The 15,936-nt window shown below is 35.6% G+C and overlaps 1 protein-coding gene across 1 annotated transcript in view; it reads left to right on the top strand.

The window, feature by feature from the left end:
- Positions 1–15,936, top strand: part of LOC134805068 (peroxidase-like) — a 102,664-nt gene that overhangs the window by 59,365 nt on the left and 27,363 nt on the right. Inside the window, exons 2-7 of the mRNA XM_063778355.1 lie at positions 7,288–7,501; positions 8,907–8,951; positions 10,174–10,364; positions 11,839–12,015; positions 14,691–14,720; positions 15,715–15,911. Of these exons, the coding sequence (XP_063634425.1) occupies positions 7,293–7,501; positions 8,907–8,951; positions 10,174–10,364; positions 11,839–12,015; positions 14,691–14,720; positions 15,715–15,911 (849 nt within the window). The 5' untranslated portion in view covers positions 7,288–7,292. The remainder of the gene's footprint in view (positions 1–7,287; positions 7,502–8,906; positions 8,952–10,173; positions 10,365–11,838; positions 12,016–14,690; positions 14,721–15,714; positions 15,912–15,936) is intronic.

Below are 15,936 nucleotides of genomic sequence, written 5' to 3'. Positions count from 1 at the left end.
CATCTTGCTGGAATTTGGAGCAGCCCTACTAAAGGAAATATTTCCATCTAATGGAATGCAATTGTTTAAGAACATTGTTGGTCGTAATTTTGCTCAAACTCAATTTATCTTAAATCCTAACACGTAACTTGTGTGCAGCAACCCATATTGTTCATGCACTCATACCCTTTACATCCACTTTCGCAAACGTTAATTATTACTAGCGCCCTTGCTGATTTGCAAAGATTAGTGCCAACATGTGACTTGTGGCTGCATAGACGTTCGTTCGTGCAGTTGCATAAAGTAAATTACTTACTGGCTTGTAATTTATTAAATAAATGTATAGGTACATACAGTAAACAAATTAAATTAAATTATAATATTACAATATTAAAACTAAAGTTAAACCTAGAAATAAAATAAAATCACAAACTATAAAATATACCTACATTACACTACACTACGTAGTTAAATTTTTCTCATATACTTATATTAAAAAGCAAGGGAATCTGAAAGAGAGCCGTTACAAATAATAGTATTTTATACAATCGTGATATAATAGAGAGCTTTTCAGTCGAGTACCGTGTTTAGACAACGAAGCTTGCTGAGTTGTCTAAGTAAGGTACGAGATTGAAATGCTTGATTATATCACTATTGTATACAATACTTTTTCTACGCGTCAACAAAAATAATACTTTAAACTAGACGAATCATTTAGGTAAACAAACCAAAAGTATACAGCTAAGATACGCGAACAGCCGCGATAGCTTCATGTCCTTTATACTCGTACGCGACCCGGCCGCCGTGCCCCGCGCCCCACGGCGGGTTGGTCAACGACACCTTCTCGTAACTCATGAGGCCCTGGTACTTGCTCCGCGCTAAATTCAATTTTTAGACAGTTTTTTCTTGATTTTGGCCACCGTAGCCTATGGAGACTAAGTGGTTTTCGTAGTCAATGGATGTTGCTATATTAAGGGTGTCACATGCGCGTTTCTGACTTATGAACCAATTGTTTCTACTATACAACCTAAAATAAATAATTAATTTGAGCTATGGTTTTGTTTCGTCCTCTTGATCGCGGCGAGCTGTGATTAGTCAATTTCATTATAGTTGACATAACTGTATCGAAATGAATATTATAGTTGAGTTGGGAGCCCACACATTAAAAATACCCAATTGCAGTTTGGTATAAGAAATCTTAATTCAAGAATTATAGTCGACGAGTAGAAAAAATATTTTTTTATTTAATTTTCAGGCAACCAAGGCCCATACAACACACACACACACACACAATAATAATAATCTTAAAAACTAAAAATAATTTTGGCGTCACAGCAGTTTATTGCTGCAAGTAATGTGTTAGGGTTCTGTCTCGAAGGAAAAGCAGAACCCTTATAGGATCACTCTTTTGTCCGTCTGCCTGTCCGTCTGTCACAGCTAATTGGCTTTGATTTGATCGAGTTGAAATTTGGTACACATGATTCATAAGTCGTGAACAGAAATATGTGTAGATACTCTGTAACTTTAGTTAAACACTTGTACGTAAGAACATTAAAAAATTTGTAAACGTATTTCGTTATAATTAACCTTTCGTATGCCCCTGTCAAAAAATTGTCATTTATATAGCAATCATAATAAATACGTGTTTAAGTTGAATATATATATATACAGGATGTTTGGTACATCGTTTGCCAAATTAAAACGGCAGATAGGTTGTGTCATTTGCTATCTACTCATGCCTAGAAAAAAAAATTGCCCATGGTTTTTTTTACTACTGCGCAAGTAAAAATTAGAAAATTACGAAGAACTGGCATAGAGCTGGAAAAATAACGTGCGCAAAATTAAAAATTTCTAGGCCTGGGAAGATAGTAAATGACTCAACTTATCTGCCGTTTTAATTTGGCAAACGATGTACCAAACACCCTGTATATTGTATTGTATTGTATATGGAGCAGATCTGCTCCTAAGCATACCAAAGGTTAATTATTTTTTAACTCACATTTTCCGAGTCTCATGGTTACCCTACTTGTTACATAGAATTGCAAATGACCGTAAACGTAATGAAATGAAATTTACACTCGGCGACCAAATTACAAAAAAAAAACAAGTTATGCAAAGTTTTGTTTAAGTATCAAAAGAAATAGCTCCTTGTGAGGATTTCAAATATATTTTTTTAATAATTTATAGCTGAATAATTTTGTAAGTTATGTAAAATAGAGTTAACCTATCTCCAAAACTAGAGTCTGTGCGGAAAGAGAAGATTTGTAGAATGTATTGGATCCCATATACATCTCTCTTCTCTTTCCGCACAGACTATACCTATATACTGACCTAAAATAACATAAAACCTACTGACATAAAAACCTAAAATGTTAAGCGTGTGAAAATCTTAAAGAATATAATAATTGTGAAAAAAATTGTCTGAATATGGAATTCTTGGTGCGTGGTCCGACTCGCGCTTGGCCGGTTTTCATAGATAATAGGTATAATAAGCATAAAATATTTGGCACGCATGAACTAAGTATTTTGTGCATGAAGGTAGTCCTTAGATCAATCAATAATATTATATTAACAGGTTTTACTCACGTATTTTTAGTACTTAAGTAACTACGCGCGACAAGTCTCCATTTGCAGTGCAAATTCATTTAGTGAATGAATACCTATTCACTAAATGAATTTTCATCCTAAGTCTGTCTGCTGTCAGAGGTAAGTAGGTACAGTCAAGTGTAAAAATATGGGTGCACAAATCATACTCAAAAATATGTCTCTAGCTCTTATGTCAGTGAATTAAGAACTATGGGACATATTTTTGAGTAAGTTGTCTACACCCATATTTTTACTTTGACTGTACCTACCTACTTGAATATTACTTTGCTGTTCGGCGCATTTGGCGTAAATGATAAAGTAAGATTAAGATTGTTTAATAACTATTGTGCAAACATGATGGTTGGGTAATGCCGGATGAAAAATTGAGATGGATGTGGGTCGGGCCCGGGCCATATATTATTAGCTAGGTGCGAAGTGCGTAGCGAAGGAAATAGAACCGCCAACAAAGGACATTGTGAACTTTGTGTGACGATGACTTCCTACTATTTGACAGCTGTCAACTATCAGATAAAATAATATATATGTCGTAGTCAGATCGTATAACCCGCCGTATTACATTACGGCTAGCCGTTTTCAAAAACAGGGGCGTTTTGAAATGCGGCGGCTCGACGATTAGCCGGATTGTCATTGCGATACGTTCTTCAATAAGGCGGCCTACGTTTAGCCGCATCGTACTACTATTTTAGATTGTAGAGTGACCAGTTCTTTCGGTCGCCTACGTAACCGGAGTTTGACAATGTTTGCAATTTAATTTATTTTTACCATGGTCCCACCGCACTACATGTGTTTCTTTTCCAAAACAGTTCCTTCACAACTTAAATAGACGGAGCCCCGCAACCGGGGCTCCTATTTCTGGGCGGTTTGCCCTTCGGGCATCTGAAGCTACCTAACGAACCTAACCTACTTACCTACCTACGCTTTTTTCCCCAAAGTGTAATGTTTTCACGGACGTCTCACTAATCAATAGGTTAGGTTCGTTAGGTAGCTTCAGATGCCCGAAGGGCAAACCGCTCAGAAATAGGAGCCCCGCGAAGCGGGGCTCCGTCTAGTTAAGTTGCGATGGAAATGTTTTTTGAAAAGAAACAGTCCGACGAACTCCAGATTTGATGGACACCCCAGCGTTTGTCAGGCAGCGCCACGGGTGTTAAAAATGGGAACTATAAACTGTCAAAGCGGCGGCTAATGACTCGCTGTATTACATTACGGCTAGCCGTGTTGAAGAACGTATGGCGCCGAATACATTCCGGCGGATTCTCATTCAGCCGCATTCAATCCGGCTAATCGTTAAACCGCCGCATTTCAAAACGCCCCTGTTTTTGAAAACGGCTAGCCGTAATGTAATACGGCGGATTATACGATCCGACTGCGACATATATATTTCACCAAACAGGGCGGCACTAAACGGCGGCACTTTTTAAGCGGCTTGCTAGCAAAAATGTTTGTCTTTGCGAAACTAACGAAATTACCTTTTTATCAAGAATGGGTGAATAGGGTGAATGGGTTAAAAGTATTATAGTATAGTTTTCATTTTTGTTGGTAGTATGCTATAAATAGACACGGATAGATATGAACAGCAAACCAATGTAAAGTCTAAAACTGTAAATTTTCCAATCTGTTTGTCGTCCAATCTGATCTACGAAAAATGTGCACATCGGTTCTACATTATAATTATGTCTAAATAGTTATGAACCATTTCACATTTTTCTATGCTCACGTTATAAATGGGAGTATTAAGAACAACATCAGTATGAAACCAAGTTAGACTCTTATAAGTACAAGTAGTCGAACTCGTTAATACTAACGTATAATGGAGTTCAACTCTGTGACCAGTTGATGACATTTAAATTAGTAAAGTTATTCCTACAGCAGTTAAAGTTGGTCCACCAGGAGACCGGTGACACATCAAGCGTATGAAAATTAGATTGAAGCTAGACTTACCGGCAATACATATTACATGCTTGCTTGCGTAATATTGCGGTTTATCTAACTAAATATTTTACTCGTCCTCAGTATAATAGTCCTTTGTAAAGAAATTGTAAACATTTCCCTTCATTGCTCGCGAGTTTGATAAATGACCTAAGTGTTATCATCATTCATCATACTCAAAGCTACAATAATAGTAGCAATTCAACTGAATTTAGGTTCGTAGGAAATAAAGTTTTAATGTGATTTATTTATTCATAATATTTTTATAATGACCTTAGTCGTAGTCGCTCGGTACGGTGCCCAGTTTTAATTATTATACCATGTAATATTTCAGACACTTTGTCAAACTAGACCTTTAGAAAATATTCCCTTCATCCATCAAATAATCAGTTAAAAGTTACATACGTAAAACCTACTTCCTGAAATCACTTCCGTGAAAATATCGATTAACCTAACGTGTACGGTTTGGTTTGATTGATGTTTTAGAGTCGGCTCGATGTGTGTTACTTATGCGTGGGCAGGAACCCGGAAGCGAGTTACCATCAACTTCACATATTTCCCTACCCTTTGTCGCTTCGTTGGATTATAATAATTTCCTTTTGTTTTTTCGCAAACTTAAAGAAAAATGAATACTAACGTAACGTCTAGTTGACTTATTAGTTAATACCTGAGCAAGCGAAAGAGTCCAAAAAAGTGAAATTTTGATTTTTCTAGTGTTCCAAGGTGGTTAAATGAACTTTGCTATCGAGATATACAAAAATGTTCACCACGCCAACTGTTAAATGTTACAACACCACAAAAATAACTGTACTTAAAACATTACATAGCTCTCTGTCAAATTCAGATGAACGCTATTCAATATTTATCATGAATTCTAAATTATCACTTAAAAGCTTAAAAGTCAAACATCTGGGTGACCGAGCTTTGCTCGGAAAACATATAAAAACGTATGTAGTTATGTTTTATAACCATGCTTAGCAACTTTACAGTGGAATGTAAACGAATCTTTAAAGTTTCTCTTCAACAATTTGTGCTTTCTGAGTTAGTCTCTATAATAAAATATGTTATTTTGGCAGTGGTTGTTCCAAGTTACTCAGCCATTGTACCACACTGTAATGCAATCAGTGCTGATCAATTGTGATCACCTATTAAGTACTACAATTCTCCATGTAGTCTAGCTAACTACTTCAAATGAAACCTAACGTAATTAAATTGTGCTGAAGTTAGCACAATTTTATACATTTATATGTGTATCTAAGTTGCCCAACATTGTCCTACTTGTTGCTCTTAATCAGATAGTGTTGATTTGATTGCATGTGTCAGAAGGTTTCCTAATGTCCGGGAAAACGATAGTTATGTCGGGCATAAGCTCTAATTATTAATATCTGGCAGACCGTTCTTTGCTCGGAAAACATATAAAAACTCAAAAATGCGTGTTTTCACAGTCATTGGGTATGTATTTTGGACTAATCCATTTAGCCATTTTCAATTTAGAGCCCTTGAAAATTAACTGTGGATTGTGAAATGTTTGAACGTTTACTAATAATTTGTTAGGCCAAGTATTTAAAATGGTACAGTATGTTATATATTTGTGATCTACTCACAATGCCCTTTCATTTGGTACCCCTCATGGTATGTTTAAAAGAAAATAAAAAAAAAGTTTGTACTGCCGAATTTATGACGTCACAGCAACTACCCCCACCACTTTCGCGCTTGTCATCTCATATATTTGTGTTCAGGGCATTACACTGAATGCATCGATACCATATTCACTCATATCCGAGACGACATGAGCGAAAATTAACCTTAAGCCTGTGCGACCGCTGTACTACAATGACACAAACGTTATTGTTAAAATATTTGGTATTGAAAGCGTTAAGCGTAACGGGGTCTATGTCCGAATGCCTGGATGCCGGCGAATTTCATTACTGGAGCTAACTAGGAATTGCAGCTAGCCGTGTTAAAGGTACCTATGCAGGTAAACATCCCCGATCCCCACCGGCTCAGTAACGCCCGGCTTTAACCACTAAAGTTTGAATTTTACGACGGGTTTACATTTTAACCGTAGGTTTGTCTTTTGTTTTATTTAACTTTGAATTCAAATTTTAATTAAGCATTTTGAAGAGATCGGGTCCAAAAAGGAATCCTTGGTCGTCATATACCGTAGTTAGCAATTTTGCCCTCGTGATAAATTATAGTTAAAACTTAAGGGAAATTACCTATTAAGATTATTTAAAATAATAAGCCATTCTATAGTCAAAATACATTTGCTGAAAAAAACAAGAATTAATTAAGCCAGATACCTATCTACTTTTAATTCAACTGTGTGACTTATATTAAAATTTTGTAGGTACAGTCGAAGTCAAAGATTATGTTTACATTTTTGTACTTTAATCCTTTGTAATAAAGCGAAAAATGTAAATATATCTTTGGCGTCGACTGTAAAAATAAATCGCATACTTACACTTAACGCAACAAAAGTTTTATAAGTAGGTATCACATTTTAACAAATGACATTTTATTCTAAATGTTTATACATAACTTTATTGCTATAAAAGCTCTTAAAAGCAAAGGCCCGAAAAGGTATAAATATTTATTTACATGAAAGCAAAACCTCGCGAGCCAGTTAGTCTTTAAAATGAGCAAGGCAAGTGTTCTATTCAGAGCATTAAAATAACAAAAACATTTTTGAGAATGTTGTGTAGATAAAAGCTAAAATGTTACGCTTTACGGTAAAGTTTAACTTTTACTAAGTTACGATCCTTTTTGTTTTAGGTACGATGGCGAGGGTCTTCGCCATAGTGCTGGCGTTATGCGGCGCTGCGCGCGGCCAGGGCTACCACGGCGACGGCGGCGCGTCGGCGTCGGCAAACGCTCGGGTCTATTATCTGCAGGACACTTTAAGCCCAGTACAGAAATTTAACGCTGCCTTGGGCACGGTCTCTGCGTTTTCTCCTTTGCCAGCTAGGTTACCTGTAAACGGATTTGGGTGAGAAAAACTAAAAAACAAACAACATTAATATATATTCTGCATCCATTCTCCTAGACAAAGAAACAAACAATTTGGTGTAACTTTGCGTCAAGACATTTTTGTACAAATAACACGTTAATTTTATCAGGTACTCACTAAGCAGTTGAACTATAATCTATACATATATAAGCAACCATTAAATTGTTATCGTGTAGCCACGGAACAACAAACACGTTATAATAACATTGTCTGCCACTATTGACACACTCAATAAGTACACACATTAAGGTGACCGCCTTTTACAATATTAATACTGTAAATAATTTATACTTTTACATGTTGACTAATCACAGGATTGGGATATTCTTAGACCTAAAATGTGTACAGTATCCACATAGATATAACTTTGCTGTATAAAGTGTGTATGTGCACGTACTTAATATAGAATGCGATGTGATGCTGCAGATTGATCTGAAAATAGAGCGACCTTACGTTAAAATTTTTGGCAAAATCGCAATATTTTAAAATGGTAATTAGGTATTACAAGTATTTAGGTAGATTAGGTATGTCCGTTTAAATGCGCTCCTTTATTAGCGCCACTTGCACCATTCCACTAACCCGGTGTTAATCCGTTAAATCTGGAGTTTACATGGCTACCTGTACAATTTGACACTGGGTTAACTTTTAGTTTAACCGCTTAACCCTGGGTTAGTGGGATGGTGCAAGTGGCGCTAAGCGTAGTAAAACTTAACGGCTGGTGTGTTATGACCATTTTCAAAAATGTGAGCATACTGGTCTGGTCGTTAGGTCACAAGCAGTCATCAAAAATGTCGTAAGCTGCTTCTGAATCGTAATTGTGAACGTCGCCGCACTCAACTACAAACTAAAGCTATCCTCACTAATTCCAGTTTTTTTTTAATAGATAGGTACTACTGAATAAATAAAATTAAGTGACACATGTGCACCGAATGTTAAAAGAATGACCGACGAAATGTACTTTAACATTCCTTAAACGTTGTGAAGGACCAACATGTCTCTCGCCAGGTTGTGGACACAATTCTCTTGATGCAGCGATTTATCCAGCTAAAATAAGTTACAGACATTATAAATACGTTCAGCTAGGAAATCTTGTGTTTAACCCTCATAAGAAAAACTTTGCAAACAATAAGCGCTTATTTAAATTTAAATTTACGTAGCTGTAAAATTGCTGATATTTTACTAGCATATTTTAAAATAAAGTTTAGAGTTTTGTTTATCAGGAAAGTTGATTATCCTGTCCCATTACGAGTATCTAATCATTGTTATTAAAATTTTCAAAAAATTAAATTGTGTCTGCAACAGGCTTGATGTTGTACCTAAATATAATATTGCACTTTAACTGGGTATTGCATGTGCTGTGTTGTTTACTCCCTTCTGTCTACAGCGGACCAGCCTCACCGGGACATCAGGCCGGCAGTCCACACAGCAGGTTAATAATCCCTTTTTGTACTTTTGTGATTAACTCTTATCTTACTAAAACTTAACTACCCTTGCAGGATGTTTCCTATAAATAATTCCTATAATAATCGGAAAAGATTTCAGCGTGCAACAACTTATTTCACTAAGATCCCTCGGGATAGAACCGGTAAACTTTTTGTGTATCCACTCAGGAAAACCAATAGCGATAGAAAACATATAGAATTTTAAGTGGTGCCGATTTTTCGATACCTAGCTAGTTAAACAAAGCCAAGACTTTGATAACAAGTACCTAAGAAAAATGCTTTACTTTCAACTTGGTTTTGGTTTTCTGTTTATGTACGGGCCTAGTTAAGCGACGTACAGCTTACATGTTATATGGCACGCAGGTTCTACAAGCAGGAGGCCAAATGTTTAAAGCAATTATGGAAACGTTCTCCACGGCATGTCGCATGTTCTAAACAAAATAAATGTTTTGCGTAACGAAAGACGTGGCCTGACATTTAATTTTCTACTGGGCTACATGAGGGGTATTTTAATAAGCTCACAAGCACACTTTAGTCAATTATGTACCAACTTGACTCGTATCATTATATGTGACGTTATCTATGATAAGGGACCTTATTGTCGATGGCGCTTACGCCATTATTAGCGATGCTCCGATATAAATACAATGCCGCGCGACGCTGTGCGGCGTAAGCGCCATCGACAATAAGGTCCCTTTTCATAGATAATGCTCCATATGTATAAATAGTTCAAGTAAATGAATTCGCACAAGAAAGTCATAAATACATTCGCCATTTAAAACAATTCAACCTAATCGTAGGTAGGTACCAATCAAATAAGTTTATCAGCAATTTAGTAAGTACCTAGTTTGATCAGTTAAATTAGAACTTTTAAATGTTCAAGTATACTTTAAAATTGCCAGGGTGTCCTTCACTTTACAAAGCTTCGCTACTTACTTTACAATTGAGTTTGCTCTAGTACTTCGAGATTGCGAAAGTGGAAAGTGTTCAGTCCATTTCTTATTGGACTAACTTAGATTTTTATAATGTTTTCTCTTCGAGTTTAGTGCATACTTTTACTCCACTGTAGGTACTTATAAGGTAGGTAACGGTTTCTAAGAACCAATCAAAATAGTTGATGTCGCCTTTCTGGATTGGCACACAAGTAAATGATGAGTAAGTACATACAAATAAATTATTTATTTTTATTAATAAGTTTTTGTTGTGCAGTTTCAACAATCCGCCACCTCCTTTGGGAAACGCAGTGGATATCTCAGGGTTGACATGCGGGCTCGCGCCGCCGTTCTGTGGACAGTCCCGGTACCGAAGCATCGACGGTTCCTGCAATAACCTCCAGCGGCCCGTGTGGGGCATGCCGCAGACGCCCTATGGACGATTATTGCCTTTCAACTACGCAGACGGTAAGTGAAAACAGAGAGATATAAATGAATTGTATAATTCGTTAGCAAACAGCAAGCCATAATTGCCACCTTGCGAATAAAATCATCCGAGTTGCTAATAAGTTGCTAATTCAATCCAAATTACACGTACTTAAATATAAACTTGTAAATGTGTCGTTTAAGTTAATTAATTGCTAAATAAATTAAATTTTCTATACCTACTCTTACCTAAATGGCGATTTATTCCTGACGGGATTGTGAAGTGTTTAATAGCATTTACGATTATCAACTTAGCATTTGGGTGAATTGAAAAAAAATTGTACATAGTCTGTACTTAGTTTAAAGTTAATTGATTCCATTGTGTTACGACAGTTAAGCCATTTCTATTTAAGTTAGATGCATGAAAGTGTGTTAGCGTATCCTATAGACTTAAGTATATGTGTGCGAATTAAGTAGGTACAATACAATACAATTGACATAGTTAAACAGTTTCTTAACTGCGCTTAATTACGTTTTTTGCTATTCACTTATTTAGTGAATTTGTTGCTAAAGTGGTAATATTTTAAGTTTATGACATTAGGTATATTGTTGGAATAAAAGAAAAATAATCTCATTGTTCTTTAAAATTTTCCCTCAAAGCGGGTTGAGAGGTGGTTGAAATTTTGTATCGAGAATTTTTCAAAAAAAAAATCCTCTTTCATTCTGAGTTATATATATATTTTTCTATTTACTTTAGAATCTTGAGATCTTTCTTTTTTTACAATAGGAAATATAATGTCTTAAAGTTTTTTTCCTATTGTTTTACCATAATTCGATAAAGTATGGCGGTTACACAATGGAAAGTCTCCAAAATGTAGGTTGTATGCAATTTTATGGTCACTTTCTAGAATTTCCATCTATTTAAAAATTCCAGAAAATTTTCACAAATGAAGTTTTTATGTGGTGTATCCGAAAAAAAAATTGTATTTTGTAGTTCACATAATAATACCCACACACCAGACCTATTACATTACAATTATTGGTAATCAGTTGATTTTAAAGAAACGGGAGTAATAGTGATACCTACTTGCCTAGCAAAACAATAAACCTTTCTCGGAACAACTACTTTACTTGATAATATGATGTGCTTAGCTTAGTGTAGTAAACTACGCACAATTGCTGGTTTCCTTAATCAAGTAGGTAGCTTTAATAAGAAAGCAGTGCATACACGTTGGATGTCGTTGGTTACCCTATTATGTAACTCAATGTTCTACCGCGTGTTTGCTCCAAACGAGTATTACAATCGCTTATTCTACCTTCCTTGTAGTTAATTTGTAAAAAAATATAAACTATAGATGGTAAAACAAGATCGTCAGTAGAAAAAGGCGCGAAATTCAAATTTAATTTTCTATGGGGCGATTACTCTTCGCGCCTACATTTTTTAAATTTGCCGCTCTTCTACTGACGGAAATGGTTTGACAGAGTATATTTAAGTATTGAATTTATTTGTAAATAGGTATAAGCGCTTGGCCAGTGTCTTCGACGGGGCAGCAGTTGCCAAACCCGCGCACAATCAGCCTGGCGCTGTTCCCTGACAAGAACCTCGTAGACCCGGTGTGGAACCTGAATGCCCAGCAGTGGGGCCAGATCATCACGCACGACATGTCGCTCACGGCTGGGGTTACTCAGACTCGTAAGTATTTCTGGGTGTCTGAAGTACCAATACTGAACTACTGGGCCTGGTTCCAGTCCATCCATCCGTCCATCTTTTATCTATTCTACAAGGTAAAGATTCATAATGCCCGGGCATTATACATAATGGCCTCATTAATCACTTGGTACATAACATATATCTAATGAGTTCTCTTGATTAAAAATATAATTGAGGATCGGAGTAAATTTGTTCTGTAATACCAGTTCATTAACTTTGTATGGACAAAATAAATCTCCAAGCTTATTGAAGCTTTTAATAATACTGGATTTCAGGATGTTATTTTTTCATGTAATAAGAATAATTGATAACAGCGGCTAAGTAATAATGAAATTATTTTATATGTAGATGTAATTAACTCTCGCTAATAAACTCGTGGATGAAACAAAGAAAACTTTATAATGGCTTTCACAATTATATCCTCGCATTTTTTGTTTTTCAAATTTCTATTCATCAACAGTTGTTAAGTACCTACCTGCAAGTATCAAGCACAAGACCAAGCGCGTGCTTTATTCGACTCTTTTGATTAAGATTGTGGCATATATTTTACCGCGCTTAGTTGTGCAAGGTATTATTGCAAGAGACTACAATGCATGTTTTACATACATACATTGTTGCTATACCTGAGCGTAATCTTTGGTATATACCAACATACTTTCCTTTTTATTTTCCTTGGCGGCACGACCAATCCATTAAAGTAACGGGCGCGTAATAATGCTTTTTGGAAAATTGGTATTTACGGACAAAGATAAGGTACACCGCTGTTATAGTTGACAAAATATATTTAGCACCGATCTTTCGAACATAGGGTGACTGCTATAGTTATTGGCCACTACATAGTAACTGGCCGCTTGAAACAAATCAGAAAGAAACAAGCCAATAGAAGTCTTATTGTTAAGAGTGGCCAATTACTTTGCCGTGGCCAATACAATAACTATAGCAGTCACCGTACATGTATGGAGAATCTGTGAAAATTTTATTCGCTAACTATACACTAGAGTCATTCACAATTTTCACAAAGATGTGTTTGTTTAGGTACATACCTACCTATAGTCGACCACGACGTACTCGTAGCGTAGTAGATAAGGTTTTTGTTTGTAATCGTCAGATTTGATAACTAACAAGGGTACTAAATTAATTAAGTTGTAGTAAAGATATTAAACTTATTAAAGTTCGAAAAAGCCTGCGTTTTAGAAAACTGATTATACATTTACCTGCGCTTTTATAACTTCACTAGCGAGTTGCCCGGCTTCGCACGAGTTAAAAAAAAAAAAAAAAAATTATACACCTAAACCTTCCTCAAGAATCACTCTATTGACAGGTGGAAACCGCATGAAAATCCGTTGAGTAGTTTTTGAGTTTATCGCGAACATATGAACACACAAACAGACAGACGCGGCGGGGGATTTGTTTTATAAGGTGTAGTGATAATGATTTTATCCCGCACATCATTATTTTTATTTTTATATTCATCTTTATTATATAAACTCTAACTATTATGTTGCTTAAAACCTAGTTTGGTTATACCTAACTACTTACTTATTCATAAGATTTAGATGCGCCTTTCGATTTACCCGTAGCAATATTTGCCAAATAAATTGAACTTTGATGAAATTCTTTGCATAGTAATAATATACATAATTATATTCATTGAATTATTAGTGGCAGATTTAAACTACCAGAATCATGTCGTGTGCTCATTTTATGAAATTATGAATTATAATTTAGAAACATCAGCAGCAGTTGCGTTCATACAAATTGTTAGATGAACATTCTCTGAGAAGCGTTCTTATAAATGCGTAGACAAACAAAAGCAAAGCTGCTTAAATGATGGTCAATTACGAAGCCACTCGTCCTCCTAAATTATACCATTCTCTGGAGAAAGACATAATAACATAAGCTCGATCCGTTTTTCTACCCAGGACAGCGACAATGTCTGAAACAAAAAAATGGTTTTACCTACTCATATCCAGAATTAATTAGATATTGAGCAAAGAGAATATTAGAGTGTATAGAGGCGGATTGTCAAAGTAAATTATGTAGCCACTGTAATTTTACTGCCCTCTTTCGACAGAAGATTAAAACTGTTAGAACGCCATTTGACTTTGATCCTTATTTTTTCATTGATATGTGTTAGTTTGTTAAATATTGGAATTAAGTCTATCTACTCGACTGTAGGCCAAAGGTTATGGTGCCATCGCTCGAAAAGATTGCACCATACCTTTGGTCGAGTAGATGGCGTTAATATTAATATTTAACAAGTTATCAGTGAAAGAATAATGATCAAAGTCAAATGGCGTTCTAACAATTTTAATCTTCTGTCGAAAGATGGCAGTAAATGTACTGTAGCTGAGATAATTTACCATGACAGTAACTCTCTATTTCAAATTCCCTTTGATATGAGTATACATAAAGTTGTTGTAGAATATTATTTTTAAGTCAGACATGTTTATGTGAAATTTTGATGAGAGCCAAGTAAAATAATAACCTGAGATAATCTCATTAAATACACGCCCATATGCGTCAGTTTACTTTAATAGTACATTAGTACTGTAAAGGTTGATACGAGCATGTTGGTAACAATAGTATGTACCTAAACAATAGAATACAACATTAGGTACCTACTGCAAAAATCTCATTTTTTTTATTATTTTCAGAAAACAACGACAACGACACATGCCACGGTAGTACGTAAAAAATATACCAAATAATATTTGTGTTTTGTTTTTCATGTGTGTTTGTTTGGTCCTGAGTTATTTGGTCGCTTTTCTTTTTACTCGACGTCGTAGGGACGTCTCCCGGTCCCGGGTTCGCGCTGTGTTTGTATCGGTCCGGGATTAGGCGCCAGTTGTGATTGCGAATTAATTGACTTCCAGTTCGTTCGCTTCCGTAGCTTCTTTATTTGTTTAGGTACGTTTGAATTATTAAACATTTACTTGATTTTTATGTATATTTTAAATCATTGAATGTTAATAAAATTCAGTTATTCAATACATTATTCATATATTATGAGCAGAAATCACTGCTTCTTACTATGCAAGCGTACAAGGAGTAATTTGCTGATTGCTGTACATACATTATATATAATTTCCTAATTTGATTTTATTATAAGTTTGTATTTCATGTATTCATTTTAACCATAATATATAATTTTGAATAATTTTAAAACTTTTTTAAATATTTTAATTGCACAACAGAGGTAAAGCACTAAATAATGTTTAACTAATCTCTGCCTCTACTACTAACTTCAATTTGTAGAAAAGTACTGCACAGAACTTATGTATTAAAAAAAAAGTAGATTATATATTGTTTTAAATGAACTAAAATAACTATTTCCTGAGTACCAGAGGCCCTTAAAAGGGTCTTATTCCAAAATGTTATTGCAATTTCTTATTAAATAAGATCATGTTCCCAATTCTAAAACAAAATTAAAACTTTGGGACTTAAGAGGCTATAACAAAAAACCTTTGTAATAATTACTAAAAAAATACAACATATAGAAATCTTTCTTTGAAAACGGTAATATTTTATTAATTATTACATACATAAACCAATATATATTATTCATCGGTGTAAGTCTAACCTTCCATTTGTTTGTTATAAAATTTGGCGTGTTTATTGAGTTTGCATTTCATTGGGCATGTCTTTGAAAATTGAAGATTACATCAATAAATGTTTTAGACAAGGAACCGCTGACGTGTTGCGACGACAACGGGCAGCTGGCGCCCGACGCGGCCACCAACCCGCAGTGCCGGCCCATCCTCATCCCGCCGGGCGACCCCGTGCACGCGCCCTACGGCACGCAGTGCTTGAACTTCGTCCGGACCCGGACCGACAGGGACAGGGGCTGCACGCCACCGGCAGCTCCTGCCGCCCCGGTAATATATTAATTCAAAATTAATC

The sequence above is a fragment of the Cydia splendana genome, chromosome 2 (genome assembly GCF_910591565.1).
Source record: "Cydia splendana chromosome 2, ilCydSple1.2, whole genome shotgun sequence".
NCBI lineage: Eukaryota > Metazoa > Arthropoda > Insecta > Lepidoptera > Tortricidae > Cydia > Cydia splendana.
This window is presented reverse-complemented; position numbering and strand designations above follow the sequence as displayed.